The 25,720-nt window shown below is 57.0% G+C and overlaps 2 protein-coding genes across 4 annotated transcripts in view; both read left to right on the forward strand.

Moving 5' to 3' along the window:
- RAB37 (RAB37, member RAS oncogene family) overlaps window positions 1-5,275 on the forward strand; it is a 59,139-nt gene extending 53,864 nt beyond the window's left edge. For all 3 annotated transcript variants that reach the window (XM_039226399.1, XM_039226398.1, XM_039226400.1), the window contains 7 exons: window positions 936-977; window positions 1,468-1,534; window positions 1,614-1,666; window positions 2,598-2,663; window positions 3,238-3,294; window positions 3,373-3,449; window positions 3,631-5,275. In XM_039226399.1, the coding sequence (XP_039082330.1) occupies window positions 936-977; window positions 1,468-1,534; window positions 1,614-1,666; window positions 2,598-2,663; window positions 3,238-3,294; window positions 3,373-3,449; window positions 3,631-3,736 (468 nt within the window). In that variant the 3' untranslated portion in view covers window positions 3,737-5,275. The remainder of the gene's footprint in view (window positions 1-935; window positions 978-1,467; window positions 1,535-1,613; window positions 1,667-2,597; window positions 2,664-3,237; window positions 3,295-3,372; window positions 3,450-3,630) is intronic.
- A 1,232-nt stretch (window positions 5,276-6,507) lies between these two features.
- On the forward strand, window positions 6,508-24,081 carry SLC9A3R1 (SLC9A3 regulator 1). Its single transcript, XM_039226426.1, has 6 exons — window positions 6,508-7,200; window positions 18,386-18,547; window positions 19,404-19,557; window positions 21,708-21,748; window positions 22,888-22,977; window positions 23,221-24,081. The coding sequence occupies exons 1-6, from the start codon at window positions 6,739-6,741 to the stop codon at window positions 23,410-23,412; spliced, it is 1,101 nt and encodes a 366-aa protein (XP_039082357.1). The 5' UTR covers window positions 6,508-6,738; the 3' UTR covers window positions 23,413-24,081.
- The last annotated feature ends 1,639 nt before the right edge of the window (window positions 24,082-25,720 follow it).

The raw sequence follows: 25,720 nt of genomic DNA on the forward strand, positions 1-25,720 counted from the left end.
GTCCAGAGGGCACCAGGGGTGCTCCCCTAGGGACCACAGAAGTGGCCAGGTTCAAGGAGTCTGAGCATGGTGGGCCCTTGGCCAACCTACGGGATAAGTCTTACAATTCTGTCCCTAGAGCAGGGCAGACACATCCCAGGATGTGAGCTGAGTTTCCTGGCCTTCGGTCCCCTTGCTCTTTGCCCCCTGAGCTGGGCCCCTCTGGCAAGTCCTCAGAGGTCTCCCTGCCTTTCTGGAGTTCCCAGAAGCACAGCACTACACTAGGTTGAAGGGCCAGGTTGGCCCTGTGGGGAGAGAGCAGCTCACCAGTGTCCCTCCCTCTCATCTTGAGGAACCCATCTTTACAGATCTGCAGCAGGGACGCAGCACAAAGCTTCTAGTTCCAGGGAGTAAGGTCTAACCCAGGCTGGAGGGTGGGGGGAGGGAGACTATGCAGACGCTGGGTCCCTCCCTTCCGAAGGGAAGAGAACGGAAGCTTCACTCTGGAGAACTAGTGAGCAGCTAGAGGAAAGCCGACCCTGTGGATCCAGCCTCCACAGTGCTCAGGATGCTGGGGGCATCTTACCTCTAAGGGCTCGCCTGGGAGGGATGGGGCGGAGCTCCAGGAGGGTAGGGGTGGGGAAGAGGGAGGGCTCCCCCTGTGCCCAGCCCTGTGCTGCCTGCTGAGGTCTGGGGAGAGCCAGGCAGGTTCGTGGACTCTGGCCCTGGCACGTTAGCAGACGAGTCCCCAGAAGGGAGAACTCTGTAATGGGGGTATCTCTTCAGCAGGATCCTGCTGCCCTGAAGGGGTGATCTGGCTGGAGATGTCTCTGGGGCTCACCGTACCCCCTTTAGCCCTGGGGAGCGACCGGCAGGATGTCTGCTGCTCAGTAGGATGCCTAGGATCCCAGCCTCCCTTGCTTTCCAAATCCACCCTCTGCCCTTTTCTCTTTCAGAACAAGGTGGTGACCGTGGATGGTGTCAGGGTGAAGCTGCAGGTGAGAAGAGACTGGAGGGGAAGGGGGGTGATGGTGGGGCCCGCCCCTGCTCCTCACCCAAACCACAAAAGGCCCGCAGCCCTGCCCTCCGCCTGGGGCAATTTCCTGTGGGGCCCAGAGGAAACGGCTTTTGTTTGTTTGATGTCTGTTGAAAAAGCGGTTCCCAGGCACCCTCTCTTCTATCCTAGGCAGCTCAACGTGCCTTCAGACAAGCTTCTGCTTGCTTCAGCTCCCCACCACCACCAGTTTCCCAGGCCTCATATGCTCGAGACAGGATGCCCCCCAAATCCTGGGCTAGGGAAGGGGCTATAGCCTGACTGAGCTTGAGAACTTAATAATGCCCCCGGCCAGGACACCGTCGGATGTTCAGAAGCCGCTGAGCACCTACAGCAGGAAACAGCCCACCTCCTCACACATCTCTTACACTCCAGAGTGGGTCTGGAGCCCCTGCACACTGCCTCCTTCTGACCATTTGCCCGTCCTTTCCTAGATCTGGGATACCGCCGGGCAAGAGCGGTTCCGCAGCGTTACCCACGCCTATTACCGAGATGCCCAGGGTGAGTCCTTCCCCGGCCCACTCGCAATGCCCAGCCTTCTGTCCCACATCCCCTGTGTGATCTCTCTTTCCACCTGCAGCCTTGCTCCTGCTGTACGACATCACCAACAAGTCCTCCTTCGACAACATCCGGGTAGGTCTCCTCCACAGGCCACCCAGAAACAGCCCGGGCAGGGCCTCTGCGGGCCGGGGGCTACTTCCTGCTTTATAGGGAGGGGGTGGAGCACGAAACACCGCTGCCTTTTGAAAAACACCTGAGCTGTGACTCAGAAGTAATAAACTGCTCCTGGGCAGCACGTGGACATGTTGGGTGCCAGTGCCACCTGCTTAGCCCTGCCCATGATTCATGAGTGCATTTCATGACAAAGTGTTCAGAAAGTACCCAGCTCCACCCTGGACAATTACCCACAGAGGCCAAGGGAAGAACCCACACAGGAAAGTCTATCCATACATCCAGCCCAGGCTGCAAGAAAGTGATTCAGGCAGTGAGCAGTTCTGTCCCCACCAAACTATTAAGAGAGTAGGGATAAAAATTCAACAAGTACAAGCACTGACTGTGTGCACAGCACCATAAAGTTTTCACAGCTGCCTGACCTCAAGGGGTTGCTGGGCAAACAGGGGTGAGGTAGGGGGAGGAACCAGAACATATGGATATAAAGCAGCTTGTAAAGAGGATGGAAATCTGTGGCACCCATTGCCACCTCTGACTTCATGCTCCTGGTAGACATCACTAATGGATCACAGTATTTTTGATCACTGAGCGCTGATGCGTCCTTCGAATCCTCAATGGGGCACTCCAGGAAATCGCTGGTGACTCCCAGCTGATTTATGAGATAAACTCTGCCATCTCCATCTACTATAGAATGGGGAGTTGCAGTGTTTGGGGTTGGCTGGGAAAGACTGATCAAGGCTGGAGAGGCCAGAACAAATATGCAAATAAGAGAGTTCAGGGAGGACAGTGAGTAGCCCAGGAAAACCAACAGGACAGAAGAAGGGCAGGGGAGAGGGAGGAGAGAAGGGCTGGGTCTCAGACATGGCCTGGCTCGGCTCATGGTCTCCCACAGGCCTGGCTCACTGAGATTCATGAGTATGCCCAGAAGGATGTGGTGATCATGCTGCTTGGCAACAAGGTGAGCGAGCCCATCCCCGCACCGCCTGCCCCACTGCCCACCGCTCGCTCCACCCAGCCCCATAGCTGCCCCAGAGGGTTAGGTGGACATCCTTCCAGCACAGGTTTCTTTCCAGACTCCCCAGCAAAGGTCAGACTTATTGGCAGCTTCAGCCCACCTCTTAAAGCTTTGGAAATGGCCCCCTCCAGGGAAAGTCCAGGTGCTGTCTGAGAGATCCAGGGATGCCCAGCTGCTCAGCCTCCAAAGATCATAGTAAGCAGGGTCACACACAAGGAGCTAAAACTAGCAAGGGTTAGTCCCAACTACTGTCACCCTTCTGAGGCTGGTCACCACACCCCTGCAAAGAAGAGTTTCCCATCTTACCAAGTGGCAGGGAGATCCTCTGGCTGGGAGCTGGGTAACTCAGCCTGAACCCTGCCTGGGGGCCAATCCTCACCACCTGCAGTCCCACAGGCTACCAGCAGAGGGCAGTCAGTGGCTGCTCCTTGGGCAAAAGAAGGGCCAGCCTGGGCAGGAGAGGGGCCATCTGGGGTGGAGGTTTTCTTCCCCAGAGTGACCCACCTGGACTTGACAGGCAGATGTGAGCAGTGAAAGGGTGATCCGTTCAGAGGACGGAGAGACACTGGCCAGGGTAAGTGACTGCCATTGGGCAGGGTGAAGAGGTGGGGGTGGCCAGAGGCTGGCCCTGAGGACATTCTCTTCCTGGCAGGAGTACGGCGTCCCCTTCATGGAGACCAGCGCCAAGACGGGCATGAATGTGGAGTTAGCATTTCTGGCCATTGCCAAGTAAGAGCTGAGCAAGGAAGAGAACCGTGCAGGGCAGGGTGGCACCATCTGGGAATCCAGTAGGGCCTGGCCCCTGGCCCAAGCACATTGTGCATGCTACGTTCAGTAGCCCCAGGCCGTGGGAGTGGGGAGGGTGCAGCAGTTCACTCCCTGCCCAGCCCACTGCTTCTTCCTCTTCAAGGGAACTGAAATACAGAGCCCTGTGGCGGCCGGATGGGCCCAGCTTCCAGATCCGAGACTTTGTGGAGTCCCAGAAGAAACGGCCCAGCTGCTGCTCCGTCTTGTGAATCCCAAGGGGCAGTAAGGGGGCTCCGGAGGCCCCCATGAATGCAGCCTTCTCCCCCAGATCTGGTTTATTCTGAGAGGCTGGGGGTTGGGGGGACCCAGTGGACAGCCCCTTCCCAAGTGGGAGCTGTACTCCCACCTCTGCTCTAGTTCCTGTAGCTTCCCTGCATCCTGGGGGAGGGTAAAATATTTATTTCATCCTAATGATACATAATGTAATACAAAGACGGAGGGAGGGGGGAGGCGGGGCCCCAGAAAACCAAGGCAGGGACCTGGTGGCCCTTTGCCTTCTGGTACTTGGACTCAGGGGTGGGAGGCTCCCTCCTAGCCTTGACAAGGGTGGTGTTGCTCCAGCTCAGCACCAGAGGGCAGTGATGCACTTCTGCAGCTTGACGCCAGGAAGTGACCCCATCGTCACCCTCACCTCAACTTGAGAGGTTAAGCAGACCCCAACTTTCATTTCCTCCAGCTCCCCGGGAACAGTCTTCCCCAGTAAGATGGGCCCGTGTGCCAGGAGCCAGACCAAAGCTCAGGGAAGAGATGTGGAGATCGGGCAGTGACCGGGCTCTGTGGGTGCAGGAGGGAGGAGTGGCCCAGACTAGGTCTCTCCATGTGGCTGCCTCTGGCTTTCCTAGTCCCCCTCTGGGACGTGTGCCCCTTTTCCTTGAGCCTACAAGCTAAAAATGTTTCGTTCCTGTTCCCTGGACCTCGGGTCCTGAGGGAGCCCCACCTCCCGGAATCTCTGTCTTCTCTACCCTTTTGCTTGTGCACCTAGACACCTGAGGTCACAGCCAGGGAAAGGTTTCTCTCCTATCCCAAACAGGATAAGCAGGTATGCAGCCCCACAGGCTACTTCCAGCAGCTACAGTGCTTCTACTGGGTTAAGAGTCAGATAAGGAGATATCTCCTGGAGCAGATGGGAGGCAGACCTGAGCAAACCTCATCCCACCCCACATAGCCCCCCAAACCCAAGCGCTGTCGCCTCCCTGACCACTCATGCCTTTTCTCTTCCAGACACCAAGGCCAAAACTGCTCCATCTCCCCTCCCACTGAGCCAAGTTAGGGAGTGAGAAGTCACCCATTTCTGGGTAAACCAACACAGTGTGCAAAACAAGGTCATTTGGGTAAGACTGGGCCGAGGAGAGAGGTAGCAAGGAGTTTATGTGGGGCCAAGGTCACCAGACTTCTCCCAGCGACCTGACTGCAGCAATCGGAGGTGGACAGGAGACGTGCAGGTCTTGACCTGGAGGCACCTTTACTCTAGTTCTCCAGGCCAGGGGACAAGGGAGAGGAGAGAGGAAGTACACACGTCACATTTCTAAGGCTACTGTATCTGCTTTCAAGGCAGAAATCTTGCTTTCTGAGCAGAGTCAGTGGCTCCAACTTGGGTGCGATAAGGTAACTCTCCGAGGCTTCTCCCAAGAGAAGCAGAGAGGAGCCTGACCTTGCTGGGCTCTTCTGGGGCCCAAGACAGGTCACAGGCGACCGAATCACATGGGCTGCACTTGTGTTTTCAGAAGTAAATTGCCGAATTTGGAGTATACCCTGTCCACTGCTTCTTTGAGGTGTGCATGGGGAGGGGACATGTTGAAATGATGCATGTTGGGGGAACTGTCACTGCCCAAATCATTTGATCCTCATCCTCCAATGCCCCCAACTGCTCACCTCACCCTTAACTGACTGGCTCCCCAGCCTCTCCTCGGCTTAGAGCTGAAAGGAAAGGTTTATCTTACGGTCCCATTCAGGTTTTTTTTTTTTCTTTTGAAAAAAAAAGCCAGGGCTGCTTACCCTCCGCACGCTCGACTCAGAGATTGGATACCTGACTCTGTTCTGCCTCTCTTCCCCCACTTCCCTAGCCAAACGCCGACGCCAGTGTTCATACCCTTGTCCTAGGTGGCCTGTCCTCAGTGGGCAGACCCGGAGAAGCCTGGGGTCCCTGCTGAGCCCTCACACAGGCCCAGCGAGGATGAGCCCGCACCCCCTGTAAGCGTGTCCTTGGACAACGCAAAGTGACTCCACGAACGGGAAAATGTCGTTGTTCCAACAACTTTGTTGGGTCGGAGGTGCACCTCGTCCTGTTCGTTAAGACTCCTGGGACCCCGGGGGCGCCTGGGTGGCTTAGTCGGTTAAGCGTCCGACTTTCACTAAGGTCATGATCTCAAAGTTCATAGGTTCGAGCCCCGCATCGGGCTCTGAGCTGACTGCCAGCTCAGAGCCTGGAGCCTGTTTCAGTCTGTGACTCCCTCTCTCTCTGACCCTCCCCTGCTCGCGCTGTCTCTCTCTCTGTCTCCTAGAAAAAAAAAAAAATTAAAAAAAAAAAAAGACTTCTGGGACCCCGCAGCCCCAGAGCTGGAGCGGTTTCCCCAGCAACAGTCCCTCCCAACCCCCCATTGGAGAGCACACAAGGTTTTAGCTAAAGGCTGTTAAAACGTTAAGAGTCCTTTACCCAGAGGTTGGCTCCCCTCAATCCCCGCCAAAGGTAGGAAAACCAGAACTGAGCCTAAGGGCCCCTCCGCCCAGTACCAGGAACTCGCCCCGCCCTCCCGCCTCAACTCCGTCCACTTAGTAACAAACACTTCCACTTCCTGAGCCTTCTTTCTTCTTGCGCCGCGGGGCGCCGCGCCGAGCACGGGGCCCCGCCCCTGAGCGTTCCAATTGGTCAGCGTTATTCACCCGGCCCGAGCGCCCTTGTCCGTGGCTTCTGATTGGGCCTCGGTGTCCACACCCTCGGCGCGACCCCGCCCCCGGAATAAGGGGCTGGAGCAGCTTCGGGAGCGCTCAGACGCCGCGCGGGGTGGGGATTGGTCCGCGCGCTCCGGCCTCAACTTCTAGCAGTTCGCGGCCGCGACTCGCCGCACACCTGCTGGTTCAGCCGGTCTGACGGCGCGGGGATTCCCTCCTGCGCTCCCTCCCGCCTGCCGGTCCACGGGGCGGAAAGAAGGGCTGGACCGTCCAGCCCCCAGCCCCCAACGGGACCCCGCGTCGCACCACTGAGCCGGGCGAGATGAGCGCGGACGCGGCGGCCGGGGCGCCCCTACCCCGGCTCTGCTGCCTGGAGAAGGGTCCGAACGGCTACGGCTTCCACCTGCACGGGGAGAAGGGCAAGGTGGGCCAGTTCATCCGGCTGGTGGAGCCCGGTTCGCCAGCCGAGAAGGCGGGGCTGCTGGCCGGAGACCGGCTGGTGGAAGTGAACGGCGAGAACGTAGAGAAAGACACCCACCAGCAGGTGGTGAGCCGCATCCGCGCCGCGCTCAACGCCGTGCGCCTGCTGGTGGTTGACCCCGAGACAGACGAGCGGTTCCAGAAGCTGGGTGTCCAGATCCGGGAGGAGCTGCTGCGAGCCCAAGACGGGCCCGGGCAGGCCGAGCCGCCGGCCGCCACCGAGGCGCAGGAGGCTGGCAGCGAAAATGAAACGCAGGCGGCCGCGCCGGAGCCGCACGAGGCGGAGAAGAGCCACCCGGAGCCAGTAAGTGCGGGCCGGGACCCGGCGGCGACTGGAAAGGGGTGTGGGAGGAGGGGATAGGGAGAGACCCAGGCGCCCCTCGGACGCCCAACCCCGCGCCTGCCTTGTCTTTCTGAAACTAGATCCTCGAGCAGGAGACTGCTTCCGCCCGCCCACCGACAGGTCAAACTGGCAGTTGCAGAATTGGGGCTGCGTCCCGCCACCCCCACGCCCCTCCCTCCCCAGACTGGGCTGGGACCCTGAGCGCCTTGCCACCTGCACTTCTTGTCCCTTGGCTTTTGGGAGTGGGGGTGAAGGAGGGCGGCTCAGGGGGGGTCCAGTCCCCCTTTCTCGGTTCTGTTGGCGGTGTCTGTTCCGTTCTTTGGAACCCCCCAATCCCTCCCCACCTCGGCCACCCGACTCCCACACGACTGCCAGCTTCCTCCAAGGTCCCTGTGGGTGAAGGGACCGCCTCCCCGATTTCAAAAAGCAAGAGGAGTAACAGCCCCTTTCCTGTGCCGAACCCCGGCACAAGGAGGGGAGGGGTCGCCCACAGGCTTCTCCCCGCACCTCCCCCCACCCCCACCGGCTGGTGTGTATCATTAACCTCAGCCTGGTGGACTTCATGCTCCTGAAGTACAGTGTGACTTTTAAGAAGAGAGGAAGCCCAGCCATCTCAGGGCGAAGTGTGGGGGTGGGGTGCGGGGAGGAGGTGCAGAGGCGTCTCGGAGGTGGTGGCGGCTCTGCCACCCAGGAGGATTTATGAGTCTCAGGAATGTGAGGAGTAAGCTCTGGCTTGTATCTGGGAATGGGAGGGGAGGACTTTGGAGGAAGGGAAAGGGCTGGGGGGAGGGGGGGAGAGTGGTCCGGTGTCCCTGGGCCATGCTGAGTCCAGCAGCACTCACCAGGGGTAAGTGGTCTTGCCCTGTCATCATCTTGTCTCTCTCCAGTTTCGGACACGAAACAGACTCATTACTTTTTGCCCTTGTTTGGGGTTTCCCCAAACGATCCCAGTTTGGGTCAGCTGCAGGAAGGGCAGTAGCAAAACAGAAGTTGTGATGAGAGCCTCCTGTCCCCAGGGAGTGAAGGGGGAGGCCTTGGGGTGCAGATTGTGGGGAGCTGGGCCTCTCAGGGCCCCTTTGGCTTGCACCAGCTCTCCACCTGGTGGCAGCCTGTGGCAGGAGTATCCATGGTGCCAGCAGAAGCCTCCCTGGACAGAGAAAGGGCACCGTTCAGCCTAAAGGTAGAAGGTGGAGCCGGAGAGGACCAGCTGGTTTGGTGGAAGTGAGGTCACCAGGAGCCCCATCCAGCCAGAGCTGGGTGCTGGGAATACCAGGGCCGCCAGGCTCCCACTTCCTGCCACTGCCAAGCTGGCATTGGCAAGGGTGGGGGAGGGGTGGGAGCATCCCTGACAGGGGCTTGACACCACGGAGTTGGAACCCATGACCTCTGGTCCCAGGCAGAAATCCAGTTTGAACTTTGTGCTGAGCTGAGTGCATCAATTTGCCATCCCCCCTCCTTTTTTTTTGGACTTTGGCACTGGCACAAGTAACCACCTCCCCACCCCCCATCCCCCGCCAAGATGCAGTTATGTTCAGCTCCTCCCATTGCCCTTTCAGTGTTTTTTTTTTTTTCTTATTTGCTGCTGGGTGGGGAGGTGGATGATGCCAGGGACATGGAGACTTGACCTAGCACATTCACTCCCACCACGCCATCTGAAAAAGCAGCGGAGCTTAACTTCCTGCTTTCTAGGTGACCACAGAATCCGATTCCCCCAGATGGTCATGTGACATCGCATGTGTGCATGCTCTATTCGGCCAGGAGACTCCAGCCAGTCCTGGGGATACCATCACCAGGCCTCTTGGGGTTTCAGGTCAATAGGCAAGTCACAGAACTTGTCTGAGCCTTGGTTCTCCCATCTGTAAAATGGGGTGCATTGTAACAGTGACACCTGCCTTCTCTAGAATTTTACAAATAATGGGAAGTATACTCTGGCCCCGAGTGGATGCTGAATTGAGCACCTTTCTTTCTGCCCAGGCGTTTGTGCAAGGACTCTCATCTTCCTGCATAGCCCGTGCCTCTGGTAAGAAATTCCCATGAACCTCTGGTACCGTGGCCATGCAAGTGACCCACCCTTGTCCTTGCAAAAAAAAAAAAAAAAAAAAGGAAAAAAGTTAATAAACATAGTAAGAGTTATTTTTTTTCCCTAAAAGACATTTCATATAAAGATTTTGAGTTTTACTAATTAGTTTTAACCTGAATTTGTTTGCAGAGTGGGGGCTGTTAGGGTACCTTCGTTGGCTCTCACAAGCAAAAAAGTGTTATATGGGAAAGTGCTGTGCAGAGAGCAGGTGACCTCTCACTGGGAAGACCAGGCTGGGTCGAGAACCATACAGGGCAGAGGGTGCAGGGTACCTGTAGTGCTGTTCTAGGGGGAGGGGGAGGGGACGTGCATCTCTGCCCGCCTGCTTTGTTGATGGCTTTCCCCACCCCCTCGGAGAGAGGCCCAGCAAGCCCCTGCTCACAGCCCCCACAGTCACAGCGGTGGATGGGCAGGCCTGGGCCACCTCAGCTGTACTAAAGGGCCACCTTGACCCATGTACTTAAGACCTTTCTAGGCCTCTGTTTCTTCTTGTGTAAGGTGGGAGCATAACAGCTTCTACCTGGGGTTGGGATTCCATGGGGAGGTCTGGAAAGCCTGGCACTAAGTAAGTGCTCAGCAAACGTCACTGTTGGTATTTGAATCAATAAGTATTCCCCCAGTGATTGTTGCATACCCACCCATGGGGCAGCCAGCCCTGGATCTGCCTCTGCTTGGGCAAGTGCATCTGTGTCCCAGCCTAATGCTCAGTGAGAGGCCACTGTTCTCGAAGAAATCAAAAGGTGTTCCACAGCCCATCCCACTACAGCAGCCTGAGGATACCCTTCAGCCTGGGGACTTGTCAGTCCCCTTCTCCAGAGGCACACTCTCCGAAAACCACTCACAGCCCCGTGGAGCCTTTCCTTCACTCTGCAGGCAGAATGACCATTTTTTTCCTACAAAGTTTGTTCTTTTTGAGAGTGAGCATGAGATTGAGCCAAGGAGGCTTAGAGAGAGGGGAGGAGAAAGATTCCAAGCAGGCTCCGCGTTGTCAGAGCCAAGCCTGATGTGGGGCTTAAACCCATGAACCGTGAGATCATGATCTGAGCTGAAATCCGAGTTGGACGCTTAACCGACTAAGCCACCCAGGTACCCCCAGAATGGGCCTTTGCTTTGCTTACCTCCTCCTCCCTTTCCTACATCTTTTATTGCTCTGAACACACAGGGTTTGGTTTGGGGGTTTTTTTTTTTGCTTTTTTTTTTTATGTTGTTACTTATTTTTGAGAGCGAGAGCGACAGAGCACGAGCAGGGAAGAGGCAGAGAGAGAATGGGAGACACAGAATCCAAAGCAGGCTCCAGGCTCTGAGCTGTCAGCACGGAGACTGACGCAGGGGCTCAAACCCACGAATTGCGTGATCATGACCTGAGCCGAAATTGGACGCTCAACCTACTGAGCCACCCAGGCGTCCCTGAACATGCCGTTTTGAATCATTTTCATGATCTTGACCACTGCTGCAATGGTCAGGAGGGCAACAACTGTGTCTTCTTTGTGTTTATATCCCCAGTCCTGTGCCTGGCACAGAGGAGGGAGGAGCTCAAATAATTTTTGAATGAATGAATGCATGATAGCCATCAGGGACCTTTATCCTAATTCATGTCAGTCCCAGCATACCTGGGCCTGTTTGCGCCTCAGGCACACCCAGAGATCGGAATTCCAGGCAGTACCTACCCACTCCTTTCTCTTGCCTGCTAGCAGCTTCCATTTTAAGACTGGAAGGCTAAAATTCTGGGCTTCCGCGTCTACTGGCTTTGGTACCCTAACTGTCCATTGTTGCCTGTAAGCCTCAGATTCTACTTCTGTGAAATGGAAACACCAACACTCTACCTTGCAGGTTTTGGGGGAGATTTGATGAGGTGTGTGTGTGTGTGTGTGTGTGTGTGTGTGTGTGTGTGTGTCAGTGCCCAGCTTGGGGTGGGTTCCTGCCAGACCAGGCCCTGATCCCAGAGGAAGAAACAGTGCAGCCCAGGGCACCTGGCTAGCATAGTCAGTGGAGCGTCTGACTCTTGGTCCTGAGATTGTGAGTTTGATTCCCCATGTTGGGCATGGAGCCTACTTAAAAAATAAATAAAATTTAAATTAAAATAAAAAAGAAAGAAAGAAAGAGTGCAGGCACCCCAGGCAAGGTGGGTGCGTGGGCGCAATTACCTAGAAGCCCACCAACTTCTTTCCCAGGACAGGCAGGCCATTTCACACCGACCAAGTTAGAGTTTGGGAGGGCAGAACAGGCTTTGAACTGCAGGGAGTCTGGATTTTAGACAGGGTGTGTGATAGTTTGTGTGTTAGTTCCTTCTCTTAAGCCACACACTTGGGATCTCCTTCTCCACTGCTTCTTACTAGGTTCCTGTAAAGTTAAATCAGTCATTCTGGAGAGAGAGAATGGGGCGTCCTTCTCTGTATGTCTAGATAGGGGCCTGTCTCTTCCTGTCCACACTTCCCATCCCAAGGGGCTCTGTGGCAGTGGGGAAGCACTTAGGAATTAGGGGAGGAAGGGACACCACCAGGGTTTCATCAGTGCTGCAGCCCTTTTACAAAGAGAAGCCAGAGTTCTCCATCCCGATATTAGATAGTAGGTGTACCTATGCTTTTTGCTGCTCTGAGCTAGAGTAGCCCTACTGGGGTAAGGAGATTCAAAATTTCTAGTGTCCAGCCTTGTGCCATAAAGATAACCGACATTCATTGCATGGATTCCCCTATGACAACCCTGCAAATTAGGTATTATTTTCTCCGTCTTGTGAGTTGGTAGTAAGTGTTCATTAAGCGATAGGTATTATTTGTGTCTAGCAATGTGCTGTGCACTAAACATGCCTCGTGTCTTTTAATCTACACGACCGCCCACGAGGCAGGTCTTAGCCCCCATGGTCTACATGTGGAAACTGAAGCTTGGTCACTTCAGGTGGGCGGCCCCAGGGCTCAGCTAGTGAGCCCCTACCACACAGCTGGGCTGTATCTTGGAACCCACGTCTCTCTGACTCCATTGCCATACATCCATTGGGCCATACAGTTGGGTCGTCCTTGAGGGCCCGAGTGTCTCGCTGGGTGTCCCTGCCCATCACATTCTGGGCCACATGAGAGCCATTACTGTGACATAAATTCAGGCTGCTTGCACCAGCTTCTTGCAAGGAAGGGTCCAGGTCGCCTATGTCCCTAAGGGATGGCCTTCAGCACTATCAGGAAAATGTATCAGCCCCAATGGAAGGCCTCCGCCCAGAAGTGGCCTCACCCTTCTTCTGGGGCTAGGAGTCTGGCCACCAAGTCTTTACCCCACCCTCAACCCCCTGGGTCCTAAGAACCCACCCTTGCTGGCCCTGGGGCTTCCCTGTAGCACAAAGGGCCCCTCCTGAAGGCCAACCTTGACTGTTAACCTTGGCCTTCCTTCCTTCACCCCTGGACTAGAACAACTCACCATGTCCCTAGCCCTCTGGGCAATATTTAGTTTCCTGTGTCCTAGGAAAGGGCGAGTGGCATGGGTTTCCTAAAAATGGGATTCAGGTGCTACTGGCTCATTGATGTCCATTATAAGGGTTCTTTATAAGGTCATGGTGCCCAATTCAAACGTTGGGGGCTGATCTAGAAAAGCGTTTGGGGCTGACAGCATAATGGTCAGAGTGAGGTCTCTAGAAATATCAGTGGGCCATTGTGGTGGCCCCTGGCCACATGTGGCTCTTAGCACTTGAGATGCGCTGGAAGTGTAAAATGTACACCAGATTTGGAAGACGTAGTACAAACAAAAGATGTAAAAATGCTGTTTGTAATTTTTCTGCGGGTTACATGTGGAAATGATAACAGTTCGGGGTATATTATGTTAAATAAGATAATTGTCTTAATTTCTCGTTGGTTTTTACTTTAATGTAATTTTAAATTACCTGCCCTCCTGATGTTGCGTTTCGGTTGGACAGTGCTGAGTTCAGAGTCTGCCTTCTCACCTCAGCTGGGTACTTGAACCATTTAGGTGATTTCTTTGAGCCTGAGTTTCCTTCTCTGGGAAATGAGGGTAATGACACCTTCCTCGCAGGACTATAATTGGGTTTTAATGAGAAAGTGCACGTAAAATCCTAGTACAGTCCTTAGCACATAGTAAACGCTCATTAAACGGTAGCTGCGATTTGTTATTTCAATAGAGCCCCAAGTATACAGGCTCCCTGAAGGTCTTCGTCCTGGGACAGTCCGCAGGAGTTAAATCCAGTGACTTCTGGGAGGAGGGTGAGGGATGAGGAGGGATGAGAATGCAGTGCCCGTGGGGCAAGCAGGCATGGGGCGGCCAGCCAGGCAGCAGCCCACGTACCAGCCTGCCCCGTCCCAGGCTTGCCCAGCCCTGGGGAGACCTGAGCCAAGCTCCTTTGGGTGGGTCTCTGGCCAGCACCAGGAGAGAAGAAGCAGAGGGAGAAGCTGGCTCAGGGCCCCTGCATGTTAGAAAAGCAGCCCCCACTTTAGCATATGTTTGCTTCCCAGATCCCACCCCAGCTGGGCTCCCAAGAGGGGCCTTCCCACTGAGAAACAGGAAAAACAAGATCAAGGGCTAGAATGGCTCCTTTTTTGCAAATGTGTCCAACATCCCTCAGTCCGTACAGAACTGGGCGGGAAAGGCCCTCTAGGGTGAAATGAAGCCATATCAGGGCCCTGGGGCACGGGTCAGTGGCACCCAAGCCCTTTGTACCTTGGGTGAGGAGAGGATACCTTCAGCCTAGAGCTCTGCCCTGAGCTCCTGGTCACTTCGCAACCTGCCCTCAGGCCAGGCCAGCTCTCGCCATCTATCGTGGCTTCCTTGAAGAGCTGGCACCAGACTCCAGCTTCTGCCTCCAGAGTTCCGTGGAAAAACTGTGCTGCCTCCCGGAGCAGCCACGGTGCCTTCTGCCCAGCATACCCCGTATCCCACCCCCACCCGACCCCTTCTTCCCCTCCCCCGACTCTTGCCCACCCCATTGTTGGGGCTGATCTCCCTGTGTGGAGCAGCCGGCCTCAATCTTATCTGCATAAACAAGAAGCCCGTGTCTGGGTTGGGTTGGGGGGAGGCCAGGCTTGGGAGGTGAGGGTCACCTATTGTTCCCCTAGCCACCCCGGTGGTCTTCCTGCTCATCCAACCCATTTCTTCTGGGACTCCGAGCTGGCCGGCCTTCTGGAAGCAAGTTGGCTGTTGTCTATATGGCCATCACCATGACACCCATCAGGGAGGGGCTCGGCTCAGTGGGGCGTTGGCCCCCAGCAGCCCTCCCCTGAGAAGCAGCAGGGAGCGGCCCTGGGCCTGCTCCCCAGAGACGGGCACTGGGATTAGGGTATCGACTTTCCTCAGCTTTCCAGGTGGCTGCTGGTGGCGCCTATTGAATAACGTGTGCCCGAAGTCCGCTCCCTGGGCTGCGTAGGTGGAGGTGACTGGGCGGCCACTTGGGGCTGGGCTGGGCTCCCTGGGAGAGAAGAGAGAATGGAGGGGAGGGTCACACAGCCTGTGACGGGATTTGGTACAGCCTGACGACCTGGGGGCGGGAGAAGAGTCTGGAGGCAGTTCTCCTGACAGGCTCTTTTCTGGCAAGCTTGTCCGGTGTTGCCTGGAAGTGAGAGTCAGACCCATCCAGCCCCTGGCACCACCGCCCCCCCCCCCAGCCCATTTGCACTGCCCTTTGGCCACCATTGCCCCTTGTTCCTTCCCCTTGCTTCCTGATCTCCGCCAGGTTCCTCACTGAGCAGATTTTGATTTCTGCTTCTGAGCTGTCATCGTTACTGGGAGTCCCCCCTCCCCCAGTACCCCGAACACTCTTGAGGCCATGTTCCCCTTGAAGCTGCCCCCCCCGCCCCGCACCTCCAGCTCTTGATGCCTCTGGAGCTGACACTGTGGTCCCCTCCTGGGGGCCCCACAGAGCAGGACCAGGATGGCCTGGACTTTCCATCTACCCCCTTTTGCCCAGAGGCAGAACCCAGGTCCTACTTCAGGTCTGGGGGTGCAAGCCCAGGAGCAGTGGTGGCCAGGCTCTGGCCAGGTACCTGTCCCCCTCCCCATCTTCTCTTTGGGGTGCTAGACCAGCCCTCCCGGCCAGATCCCCAGGGAGGCTGCCCCCAGGGACGGACTCCTGCCGGCACCAGCCTCCACCCTGGCTAGGATGGGCTCCCTTGATGGGCTGACTCAGCAGCTGGCAGTGACGCCTCCTGGAGACAGCTGGGGGAGGGGTGGACAGAAACAGGCTGGTCTCCCTGGAGGAGTCGAAGCCCCCACCCCTCCTGTGGGAAGGGAGGGAGCCTCTCCAGGGACTTGGGAAGGAGGGAGCCAGTCGGGGCCCTTGGAGGTGTCTGAAGACTTCAGAAAACCCCCTGGGGCTTCTTATCTCCCTGCTCAGCTACCCCCAGAGGGCGGTGGGGCAGGGCCCGGTGCAGGGGAAAGGGAGCAATGGGATAGCTGAGCCCCATCTCCTCTAATCCTCATAGCTTGGTACTGGCAGAAGGGGAGTGAGGTTCAAAGCAGGTCCTCCGACTTTAATGACGGATCACCAGACAGATATGCAGAGATCAGTAAGGGAAGCCTCTTGCAGAGACCCAGGCCAATTGATCGCGCTGCCGGCCGGGAACGCTCCCGGAGCCACTAGGCTCCTCCAGCTCAGGCTGGAGCCCTGGCCTCAAGTAGCCTTAAGACGTTGAGCACCCGGAAGGAAGGCAGGCTGTGGTTTCATCAGCGACCAGCTGCCTCCCAGCGAAGACTGCGGCCGGCCGGGAGGGCAACCCATGTTTATGACTGACTCCAGCAGAGGCCCCGGCTCCAGCGGGGCCTCCTCCCAGTCTGGACTTGGGTCCCTTCAGGACCAGCCCACAAGTGGTGGAAGGAACTCAGGGTCCAAGTCAGCGACCTGATTGGAGCTCTGGCTCCTCCATGTAAAGCTGTATGACATCAGGCAGTGGGCTTAACACCTGGAGTAGTCTCAGTTTCCCCATCTTGCAAATGGGGGTGACCAGCCCCAGCCAGGTTGCTATGGCAAGGCTCTTAGGAATTGAGAGAAGGTGGGGAGGAGCAGCGATGTCAGCGCTGCCCCCTTCCAAACCCCCCCCCCCCACAACCTTGCTTCTCCTCCCCACTTTCTCAGGGTGATTGTGAGCTCAGCCAGGCTGTGGAAAGCCGAGCCGAGCCTGCCCGGTGGCACTGGTCAGACCTGTTCCTGCTCACCTCTGCCCAGCCTGGGGGAGGGCTGTGCTGTCAGCTTTGTGGAGGGATTAGCTGGAGGGGAGAAGAGCCTCACTAACTCCGGAGGAAGATCCCCTGGGGGCTGGGGGGGCTGGGAGGGCTGGGGGGAGGGGGAGATGAATGAGGCAGGTGGTGGCAGGGGGACTCCTGGGGCGGTGCCCTGCAGTGAGGAGCCAGAGGAGTTTGAGAGAAGGGGATGCTTCACGGCCTATGGGGAGAGGGTGTCTCTGCTCCTCCACACGCACTTTTTTATGCTCACATCTTTGTCTTTGCTATTGTTCTGGGTTGAGCGGAGTCTGTTGGAGGAGAAACTAGGGAAGGGCCCCGGGGCCTCTGGCCCAGATTAGGGCCCAACCATCAGCCCTCCTTCCTGACTTCCTCTCCACAGCCCCCACCAACATCCTGAAGCACAGGGAAAGACCTGCCTGGGCAGTTGAAGGGAGGCAAAGTCACCCTTCAGCCACCCCCTGAGCGTGGAGGGGTGGGAGCCCCAGATGGCAGCTGCCTCCCGGGGCTGGCAAGTTCGGGCAGGAGGCCTGTAAGCCCTCCTCTCCTTCCCTGCCCTCCCTTGCCAGCTCTACTCCCAGCTGGGGACTGGTGTTTCAGAGCAGCCTGGCCCCCACCCTCACCCCCAAAATCTCCCTTCTCAGCTTCAGGGGACTATTCATTAGTGTTCCCAACACCGAGAAAGTCTACGTGTGCACAGGGATTTTTGGAGTTAAAGTGTTTCCACCTATGCTAATGATCTCATTTGGCCTCACAGCAACTCTGGGACCTTAGGAGGCAGGTGGCACGAAGAATGGTCTATAAATGAGGAACCTAAGGTGCTAAAAAGGAAATAACTTGCCCCAGGTCACATAGCCACTAAAGTGGGGAAGCTGGCCCCTGGGCCAGGGCCTTGACTCCTGCCATTGCTCATTGCCCGATGGCGTGTGGGGGTGTGATCACCCAAAGCTAGCAGACTGGCGGCTGCAGCCCTGCCCAGCCAGGCCTGGGAGGCTGGGGAGAGGGACCCCCAAGCCGGGTCTTGGGTTCAGGCTCTTCTGGCCAAGGTTTCAGTTGCTTGGCCTGTGCACACCCGGATTCCCTCCATCATGTAAATGCATCCCTAGGGCTGCAGCTTCTGAGCTAAGCTGCTTAAGTTGAACCAAGGATGGTGAAAACCATTTTCAGCAGTGTCTGAGTGCTTGAGAGAAACCTGCCTGAGCCCTTTCAGTAGGTCCCCGCTCTGGGCCGCAGCCACGTCAGGATCCCTTCAGCCCAGCCCTGCTTTTCATGGCCCCTTCCCCGTTCAGTCTCCTTGGGGATCAACAGGTTCTTTGGAGTTCTGGTGCTGCCTTTTGCCCTCAGCCTTGGTTCTACTGATGGGGGTCCGTGTCCTGTCCAGGACCCCTGGCTGTGCTTCTCACAGTCTGTGGTCATCTGGCCACCTGCTTCCTTTTGGATGGGGAAAGACTTTACTGTAAACATGCTGACCAGCTTTCAGTAAACATGTCTTGCTTCCCCGGCTGCAGAGAACTGGGTACAAAAGAAAAGGGCCAGGACCCCCACTCACCTAGCCAGGCTGAACTTTTAGAGGGGAGGGAGAAAGTAGCAATCAAAGTAACACTATTAACCTTAGAATGCCACAAGGGGAGAGACTTGAGCTAATGTGGTCCCGCCTCCCTTTTACCAGAAGCGACAGCTGGCTTGGACAGGCACCTGAGCTGTTTGCTGCAATGCCAGATCTCTGCACAGGTCTTCTGGGGCCCAGCCCGGCATTCTCTCGAATTGTTGTGTGGGAGCTCAGCAAACTTGCCTTATTCCCAAGTGTTTCTTTGAGGGAGGGTTGGTGGGTCAGGCACAGGGCAGGGAGAGCGGGACCTCAGATGATGGAGAATGGTCACAGACCCTCCTTTATCCCCACAGCATGAGCTTCGGCCTCGGCTCTGCACCATGAAGAAGGGTGCCAATGGCTACGGCTTCAACTTGCACAGCGACAAGTCCAAGCCAGGCCAGTTCATCCGGGCTGTGGACCCAGACTCACCTGCCGAGGCCTCGGGGCTCCGGGCTCAGGACCGCATCGTGGAGGTAGTGCTTCTTACCCTCTTCCCAGGCCCTTCCTGACTGCGTCCCCACAGATAGGCAATTCCTGGGGGAGCCATCACCCTGTCTGCTCCTTGGTTAGCCCATGGGGTCCAGATAGCCCATAGATGCCAGGTAGGTGGAGGGAGGGAGGCAGAGAGGAAGGAAGAATGGTGAGTGGGTAGGCAGGAGGGGAGGGAGAGAGAAGATGGGTGGGTGGGTGGGTGGGTGGGTGGATGGATGGTGGCGGGTGATGGACAGACTTCTTTCCTGCCCTCACCTCCTCTGGGTTCTTCACCACAAGACAGCCAGCAGCCCAGGATTCACCTACCCATCCCAGTGGCTGTATGGGACCACCTGCAGAGCTCCCCGCTGCTGGAGACCTCCGTACTGGCAGGTGCAGTCAGACACTTGTGCAGTGCTCAGGAGAAAAGGAAACGTGAACCTTGTGCCTTGGGCAGGCCCCAGAATCTCAGTCTTAGAACCTTAGAGCTGGAAGATCAGCTCTCCCAAGACTTCTCGTTTTACACGTGAGCAAACCGCCGCCCAGAGCGGGAAGTCGAATGCAAGTACATAGAAATGCGAGGGCCCAGCCCAGGCCTCCCTGATCTTTCCTGCCCCAGCTGTGTTTGTTTAGTCTTTCCTCCATATTTTCTTTGGCTTTTCTCAAGTGTCCTGCCTCCTCATTTGACTGTCAAGTGGGAGGACCACTTGGTTTATTTTGAAGACTCCACAAGCAACAGAGGCGGGGGCAGGGAGGTGCCCAGTGTCCCTAGACTGCCACCTGGCCGAGGACGAAGAGGACCATTTGTGCCTCCCTCCACCTATCCCTCCAAAACTGTGCCGGTAACCCACCCCACAGGTGAACGGGGTCTGTATGGAGGGCAAGCAGCACGCGGATGTGGTATCTGCCATCAAGGCTGGTGGGGACGAGACCAAGCTGCTGGTGGTAGACAAGGAAACCGATGAGTTCTTCAAGAAATGCAAAGTGGTCCCGTCTCAGGAGCACCTGAATGGTGAGCTGGGTGGGACAGCCGGGGGTCCCCGAATCAAGGATGTGGGCCAGTGTTCTAGATTTTACTGTGTCCCAGGGGAGGGGTGGGCAGCTTCCTGCCTCAGGCTCCTCCCTCTCCTTCGGTGGGGTGGGGGGCCAGAGGTGTAGGTTGGGAAAGAGGACTCTGGTGTCAGGAGAGGAAGCGGAGATGGCAGTAGCTTTCTGAGGATGGCATATGACAGGGTTAGGCTGGCACAAGGGACAGAGGCACTCATTCCCAGGCCAAAGCAGCAGCACCAGGGGGAGGCCTCAGCCCCCAGGAGGTTCTCCAGGCAGTGCTGACGCAAGGGAAGGGTTAACTCCAGCTCCACTTGGTCAGATCAGAGTCCAGTGACAGGGGCCCAGTGCCTCCCCTCCTTTCTCTCAGGTTGTCTTGGAAACCCAGGCTCACTGGCTCTAGAGAGCAGTGGGTCCCTCCTTGGTCCCTGGGCCCCTGCCCTCCCCCACTCCCCATATTACACTGCCAAGCCTGGCACCTCCCCCTGCCCAAGCCCAAGCCGGCAACACTGCCGCCCAAGGGCAGTGAGGAGTTAAGCAACCCTCACTCCCTGGTCTGGACTTTCTCCCTAGGAAAATGGCCCCTGGGGGAGGGGGAGGGTAGATGGGACCTCTTTGGACTTTGCAGTGGGTGGGGCCTCTCTTAGGGTATCAGGATTTTATTTGTAGGGGGGTGGTCCACTCAAAGGTCCTGCCACAGACCTCGATCCCCAGGTGGAGGGGCCAGTGGGTCCTAGAAGCAGGGATGGGTCAGGTGGAAGTCCCTAGCAGACTCTAGGCATGGGCGGGAGGGCACTGCCTTACCCTGTGTCCCAAGTTCACATAAACCAGATAACCCGGATAGTTCCTTTCGTCAGTGAGGGGGAAACTGAGGCCCCCAGAAGCCCCAGCCTTGTTCTTGGTAGTGTGGTATGGGAAGCCAGCTGGAATCTGGATTCCACGCTGCTCCTCCAGTACCTCCCCCTGCCTTCCCCAGAATCCTTCCCCCCACCGTCCCCTAAGAAATCAGCCCTCAGACATTCCTTCCTTTTATCTCTCTGGCTGGGTGGAATGGGCCCTGAGAACCACCGGGAGCGCAGCCACGAGCCAGAGAAGCCGCCCTGGGAGAGGCCCGGGGGCAGGTGTCCTCCTGGGGTCTCCAGGCTGCCCTCCTCCTCCCAGCAGCTGTCCCCTGACCACATGAGACAGCCTGGCCCTCGTGGGGACGGGGCCAGCATGGGGGGAGTGGGAGAGTGAGTGTCCCCGTGTCCCAGCAATCCCCCGCCTGGCCACTGCGGGAAGGCTGGGTAGCAACAGGGAGGAAATGGTGAGAGTCAGGCGTGCCTGCCGTCCAGCCCGGCAAGAACAGATACACATTGATGTTAAAGAGTTCAGAAGAAACCCATTCAGGCTGACCAGTCCCCATAAGTGGAACCGGGACCCCAGGACAGTGTCTCCTGACCCCCCCCTGCCACCACCAGTTTTCCCATGGCGGGGCGGGGGCCCACTCAGGACACTGCCCTGAGCCCCCCTCATCCCCTCACCCTCACGGTGGCAGGCACCAGTTGGGATTATTTTCTCTTTCAGCCAGGGCAGGTACTAACCATAATCTGGGGTGGGGTTCCAATTCTGGTGACAGCATCACCACCTAGGAGCCATCTGAAAAACTGTGATTCCTAGGCCCACTCCAGACCCACTGAATCAGGCCCTGGTGCCAAGGCCTGGGAATCTGCATTTCTAACAAGATTCCCAGGTCTTAGGCAGCCAGCCTGGAATTTCATCCCCATCGAAGACAGTGGTTTTTCCAAACAGCTCATTACCCATCAGTGGTTCATAAGATCAACTTAGCAGAGACTAGTGTTCTTCTTTGACTCGAAAACATGGGAGAGCATTGACGAGGTATTAAGGGGAAACATTGCTTCATGAAACTTTGGTTACACACGTGTGTATGCTGGGTCACCAGAAAGTCAGACCCACAATTTTACAGGGTTGCAGTCAAGATACTTAAACACTGACATAGAGAACAAGGTCTAATTATGGCCTAAACCCCGAAGCTCTCCCTCCTCTCCGGGCACCACTCCGTCCGCATTCCCCAGAGCTTCTGGACTCACCTCTGCTGTTTTTTCCTTCCCGTAGGTCCCTTGCCCGAGCCCTTTACCAATGGGGAGATCCGGAAGGTAAAGGCAGGCCCTCTAACGCTTCTCTGGCTCTCAAGTGGGGCTGCAGAAGGGTGGAAGGTGGCATGGTTGGGATAGGGACAGCTATCTGGCTCAGGCTGAAACCCCCGTTTCCAAGCTGCTCCCCTCTGAGCTCCAAGCTCTAGAACTGCCAGTGCACCCCTCAAACCCCTGCCTCGCGCCAAGGCAGTTGGGAGAGATTGGCCTGGCCGGGCCCCTCTGCAGCCCGCCATCCTGGTGACAAACCCCGCCTCCAACTCCCCACCGTACAGAAGAGGCCATTCTTCCCCCCAAGAACAGAGCTTCAGTGTCTGGACGCACGCTGCCTGGGCCCTGCTGCTTCCAGTCTGGGTTGGAAGAACAAAGCCCCTCCACCCCTCCTCCCTGGGCAGAAGAGGAAGAGAAGGCAGTGGAGGCTGGGGAAGAGATGGTGGGGCCTGGTGCCAGCTGAGGCCACAGAGGGACCCAGGCAGAGGCTGAGCACCAAGTCGAAGCCTTGGCCAAGACCTTCACTCTGAGACAGCTGACTCAGAGTCAGACCACGGAGCTCGAGCTCTCTGCGGGGTCTACTAAGGAGGTCTCCCCTCCCCAAGGGCTCCTCCCAGAGGCCACCTGAACTTTCTGTCACCCCATCTGTGGACCTAGAACTCTCTCATTTGCCTTATTCCTTCAAAGCCCTTCTTGGTTGCTTTGGGGGAAAGTTTCAAGATTCCTAGGGTCGAGTCCAAGTAAACAGGTAGGCTGCAGGAATTCAGGGAGTATCACATGGGTTCCCTGTGCCAAGCAGAGGCTCTCTATATCCCCACACTCCACGAAGCCCCTCCATGGTCACTGGCCTCAAAGGCTAGTCAACCCTGAAGGCTACTTTGGGAGGGCTGGGGAGGGGGTTCTGTGTGAGCAGTTCAGCTAATCCCACGATGGTCCCTCCCACCTGGGTGGTGGAACCAGGCTGCCCTCTGATCCTTAGAGGAATGTAAAACTGTCAGTCCCCAAGGGAACCCGCCAGGCTCAGACTCAGGCACTGGGGCTTCCGGGTGGATGTTAAAGGCTTAAGTGGAGCTTCTCCCCTGGGGGCTCCTTTCTTATTCAGGACTCCCCCACCCCATCCCTTGCTAACCCCCACCCCTCTTCCGTTTCAGGAGAACAGCCAGGAAGCGCTGCCTGAGGTCGCCTCTGAGAGCCCCAGATCAGCCCTGGCAAGATCCACCTCCAGTGATACCAGTGAGGAGGTAGGCTGGCTGGCCGGGCGGGCAGAGGGTGGCACTGAGTTACGGGAAACCCATTCCCAGGCCACACTCGTTCCTGGCACGCTAGCCTGCCTTGGAGGTCACATGCTATGCCACGTTCTGTTCTTGTGACCTGGCTTCCCTGGGCACTGCCCCAAGGGAGCCAGCCACCTTGCGGAGGCTGAGGACCAGGACGCCCCGCCAGGCACTGACTCCCGGCTCTCTGCCACTGCCTCCTCTTTGCAGCTGAATTCCCAAGACAGCCCCAGGAAACAGGACTCCACGGCACCCTCATCTACCTCTTCCTCCTCCGACCCCATCCTGGACTTCAACATCTCCCTGGCCGTGGCCAAAGAGCGGGCTCACCAGAAACGCGGCAACAGGCGGGCTCCACAGATGGACTGGAGCAAGAAAAATGAACTCTTCAGCAACTTCTGAGTGTCCTGTGGGCGCCCAGAAAAGCTGGCGGGACTGGGCCAGCCCCCTCGCTCCGCCCCCGCCCCTCCCCCCCCACTCACTGCCCTCCCTAATCGACACACAAATCAGTACCTGCATCCCTCCTCTATCGGTGAATCTGATTTTTCTAATTTTTCTAGAGAACGGTGCTCTTCCCTTACCTCAGGGAAGGTGACTGTTTCCATCCTGTCCCAGTCAGCAAGTGGACTCTGTCCTGCTTCTCCTGAGCGCTTCGGGTGCCCTTGCCACACCCCTGGGACCTCACTGGTACCCACACCAAGCAAGGATCGGGGAACAGGCAAGGGGTCCTGTTCTTTCATGACCCCAAGTGATGATTCCAAGGTTGATCAAGGACTGCTGAGTACAGCAACACTGCGGAACAGGCAGGGGCCCGTCGTTCTCAGAGCTGTGGCTTTTCTTCTTTTTTTAATGCAGTACCACAGAGTTTAGAGGGATTTTTGTTTCCTTGATTAACATGATTTTCAAGGTTGCTGCATCCAGGACACAGCGGCAGCCTTAGCCTTAAACTTTGTTTCTGCTCCTACCTCCCCCAGGAGCCCTGGGCAAGGTGCGCAGGGTCTGCCCACCTCCTGCCCAGCCACCCCATTGTAAAGAAACTTCCATCAGAAATTCAACTGGCATCCAAACCGCCTCAGTCTCTGTGTCTTCCTTTAGAGCCCTGGGTAGCCTCTGGCTGACAGGGTGGGGGTACAGCTGGAGGGGAAGACAGGCCAGGGCTTTCTGACTCCAGGCCTGGCGACAGAATGTGGACAGCTGTACATCAGAGGGCCCTGGGCACCTGGAGCTGCCTGAGCTTTGCCCAAGTCCTGTGGGAGGGGAACCTGCCCAGCTCCCAAGTGTCTACAGGGGCTGTCCCAGAGGTAGGATGTGGGAGGTAAGATCGACATAGCTAGAAGGCTTTATGCAGTTCTAATTCAAGAGCGCTGAAATTGTGAATCCCAAAAGGAGCTGCATTTGGAATACAAAGACTTGGCTTTGAGCTTTGACTGGCAGCCAGTGGGTGCAGGATCCCCTGGAGAGGCCTGAGCTAGCACCAGATTTTCTATCTTATCTGGCCGTGGACAGGATTGGAGGGCAGCTGCGCAGGGCTAGGGGAAAACAAACCCAGCCCACGGAGGCCCAGGACATGCTCTGTGTCAGGTGGGGTGGAAGGGACTTTCCAAGGGCAAAATGCCCTGCTCCTCTTCAAAAAGATCCAGGTCTCTTGTACCTGTGGCACCTGAGGCCACATCCCGGAAATCTGCCAAAGTGGCCCGCAAGGGCTGAGGCTGCCAGGCTAAGAGGCTCTGTCTGGGTAGGTGCTTGGAGAGAAGAAAGGGAAGTTGCTGCTGAAGGAGGCAGTCAAAGAGAGGACCCAGAGAGCGAAGAATGGGTCGCTATCTGGACATCTTGGCCTCCAGTTAGGGCCTAGATTCCCACCAGTGTTAAGAGACGCCATTGAAAACCCTTTCACAGCACCGATGGCCTGGGGGCTGGCCCGCCCCCTCTCCACCTGGCCTCTCCCCTTTGGCCCCTGAGGGAGGCCACTTCGGTAAGCAAGGCCTGAAGACTGCACCACAGGGCAGAGACCCCTCCCTACCTCACCTGTGGAGTAGGGAAGCCCTGGGGGCCTCTGACTAAGCAGGAGGCCAGAACTCCCACCCTCTCCCTATCACTGAAGGGCCGGACACAGTACAAAAAGTTTCCAAAAGCAGGCAGATTGTAGTTTTCTTTACCTGCGAGGCAGTGGTGGAATTCCCCAGGATAGAGGACTGGGAACTGAGGGCCTCAGCAGTGGTTCTGGCTCTGACATCAAGTGCTCGGACATACCCTAGCTGCCCTCCAGGGTCTCTTCCGTGACTGTTTTGAAACCTGTCTGGCCTTGATCGCCACCGCAGATCATGACTGGAGGGTTAGGAATCCAGGGGCGTCCCCCCTCACTCTAAGCGGGGAAGATTTGGCCCAGCTCTGCCTTTCAAAGCACCAGGCAGCCTGGCCATCCCGAACCTGTGCCCCTGGCGCCCCCTTGTGGCTTTGTCAGGCACAGCCACTCCCCAGGGCAGAGAAGTGAGGGGCAGAGAGTAAGAGATCATAAGCACCTTCAGGAAGGTACTGCGGAGCGGCTTCTGCTTCCTCCTGCAGCCCTTGCAAATGAGCAGAGGCTCCAGGCTTCACCAACAGAGGGGTGATTCAGCCACGAGGAGCTGTATCCAAAACTCACTCCTGGGTCCAAAGAGAAGGAGCAAGGACAGAGGACACTAGCTCACTTTCCAACCCTCCTGTCGTTCAG

This window comes from Hyaena hyaena, unplaced genomic scaffold (genome assembly GCF_003009895.1).
Source record: "Hyaena hyaena isolate Hyena2069 unplaced genomic scaffold, ASM300989v1 scaffold_21, whole genome shotgun sequence".
Lineage (NCBI taxonomy): Eukaryota > Metazoa > Chordata > Mammalia > Carnivora > Hyaenidae > Hyaena > Hyaena hyaena.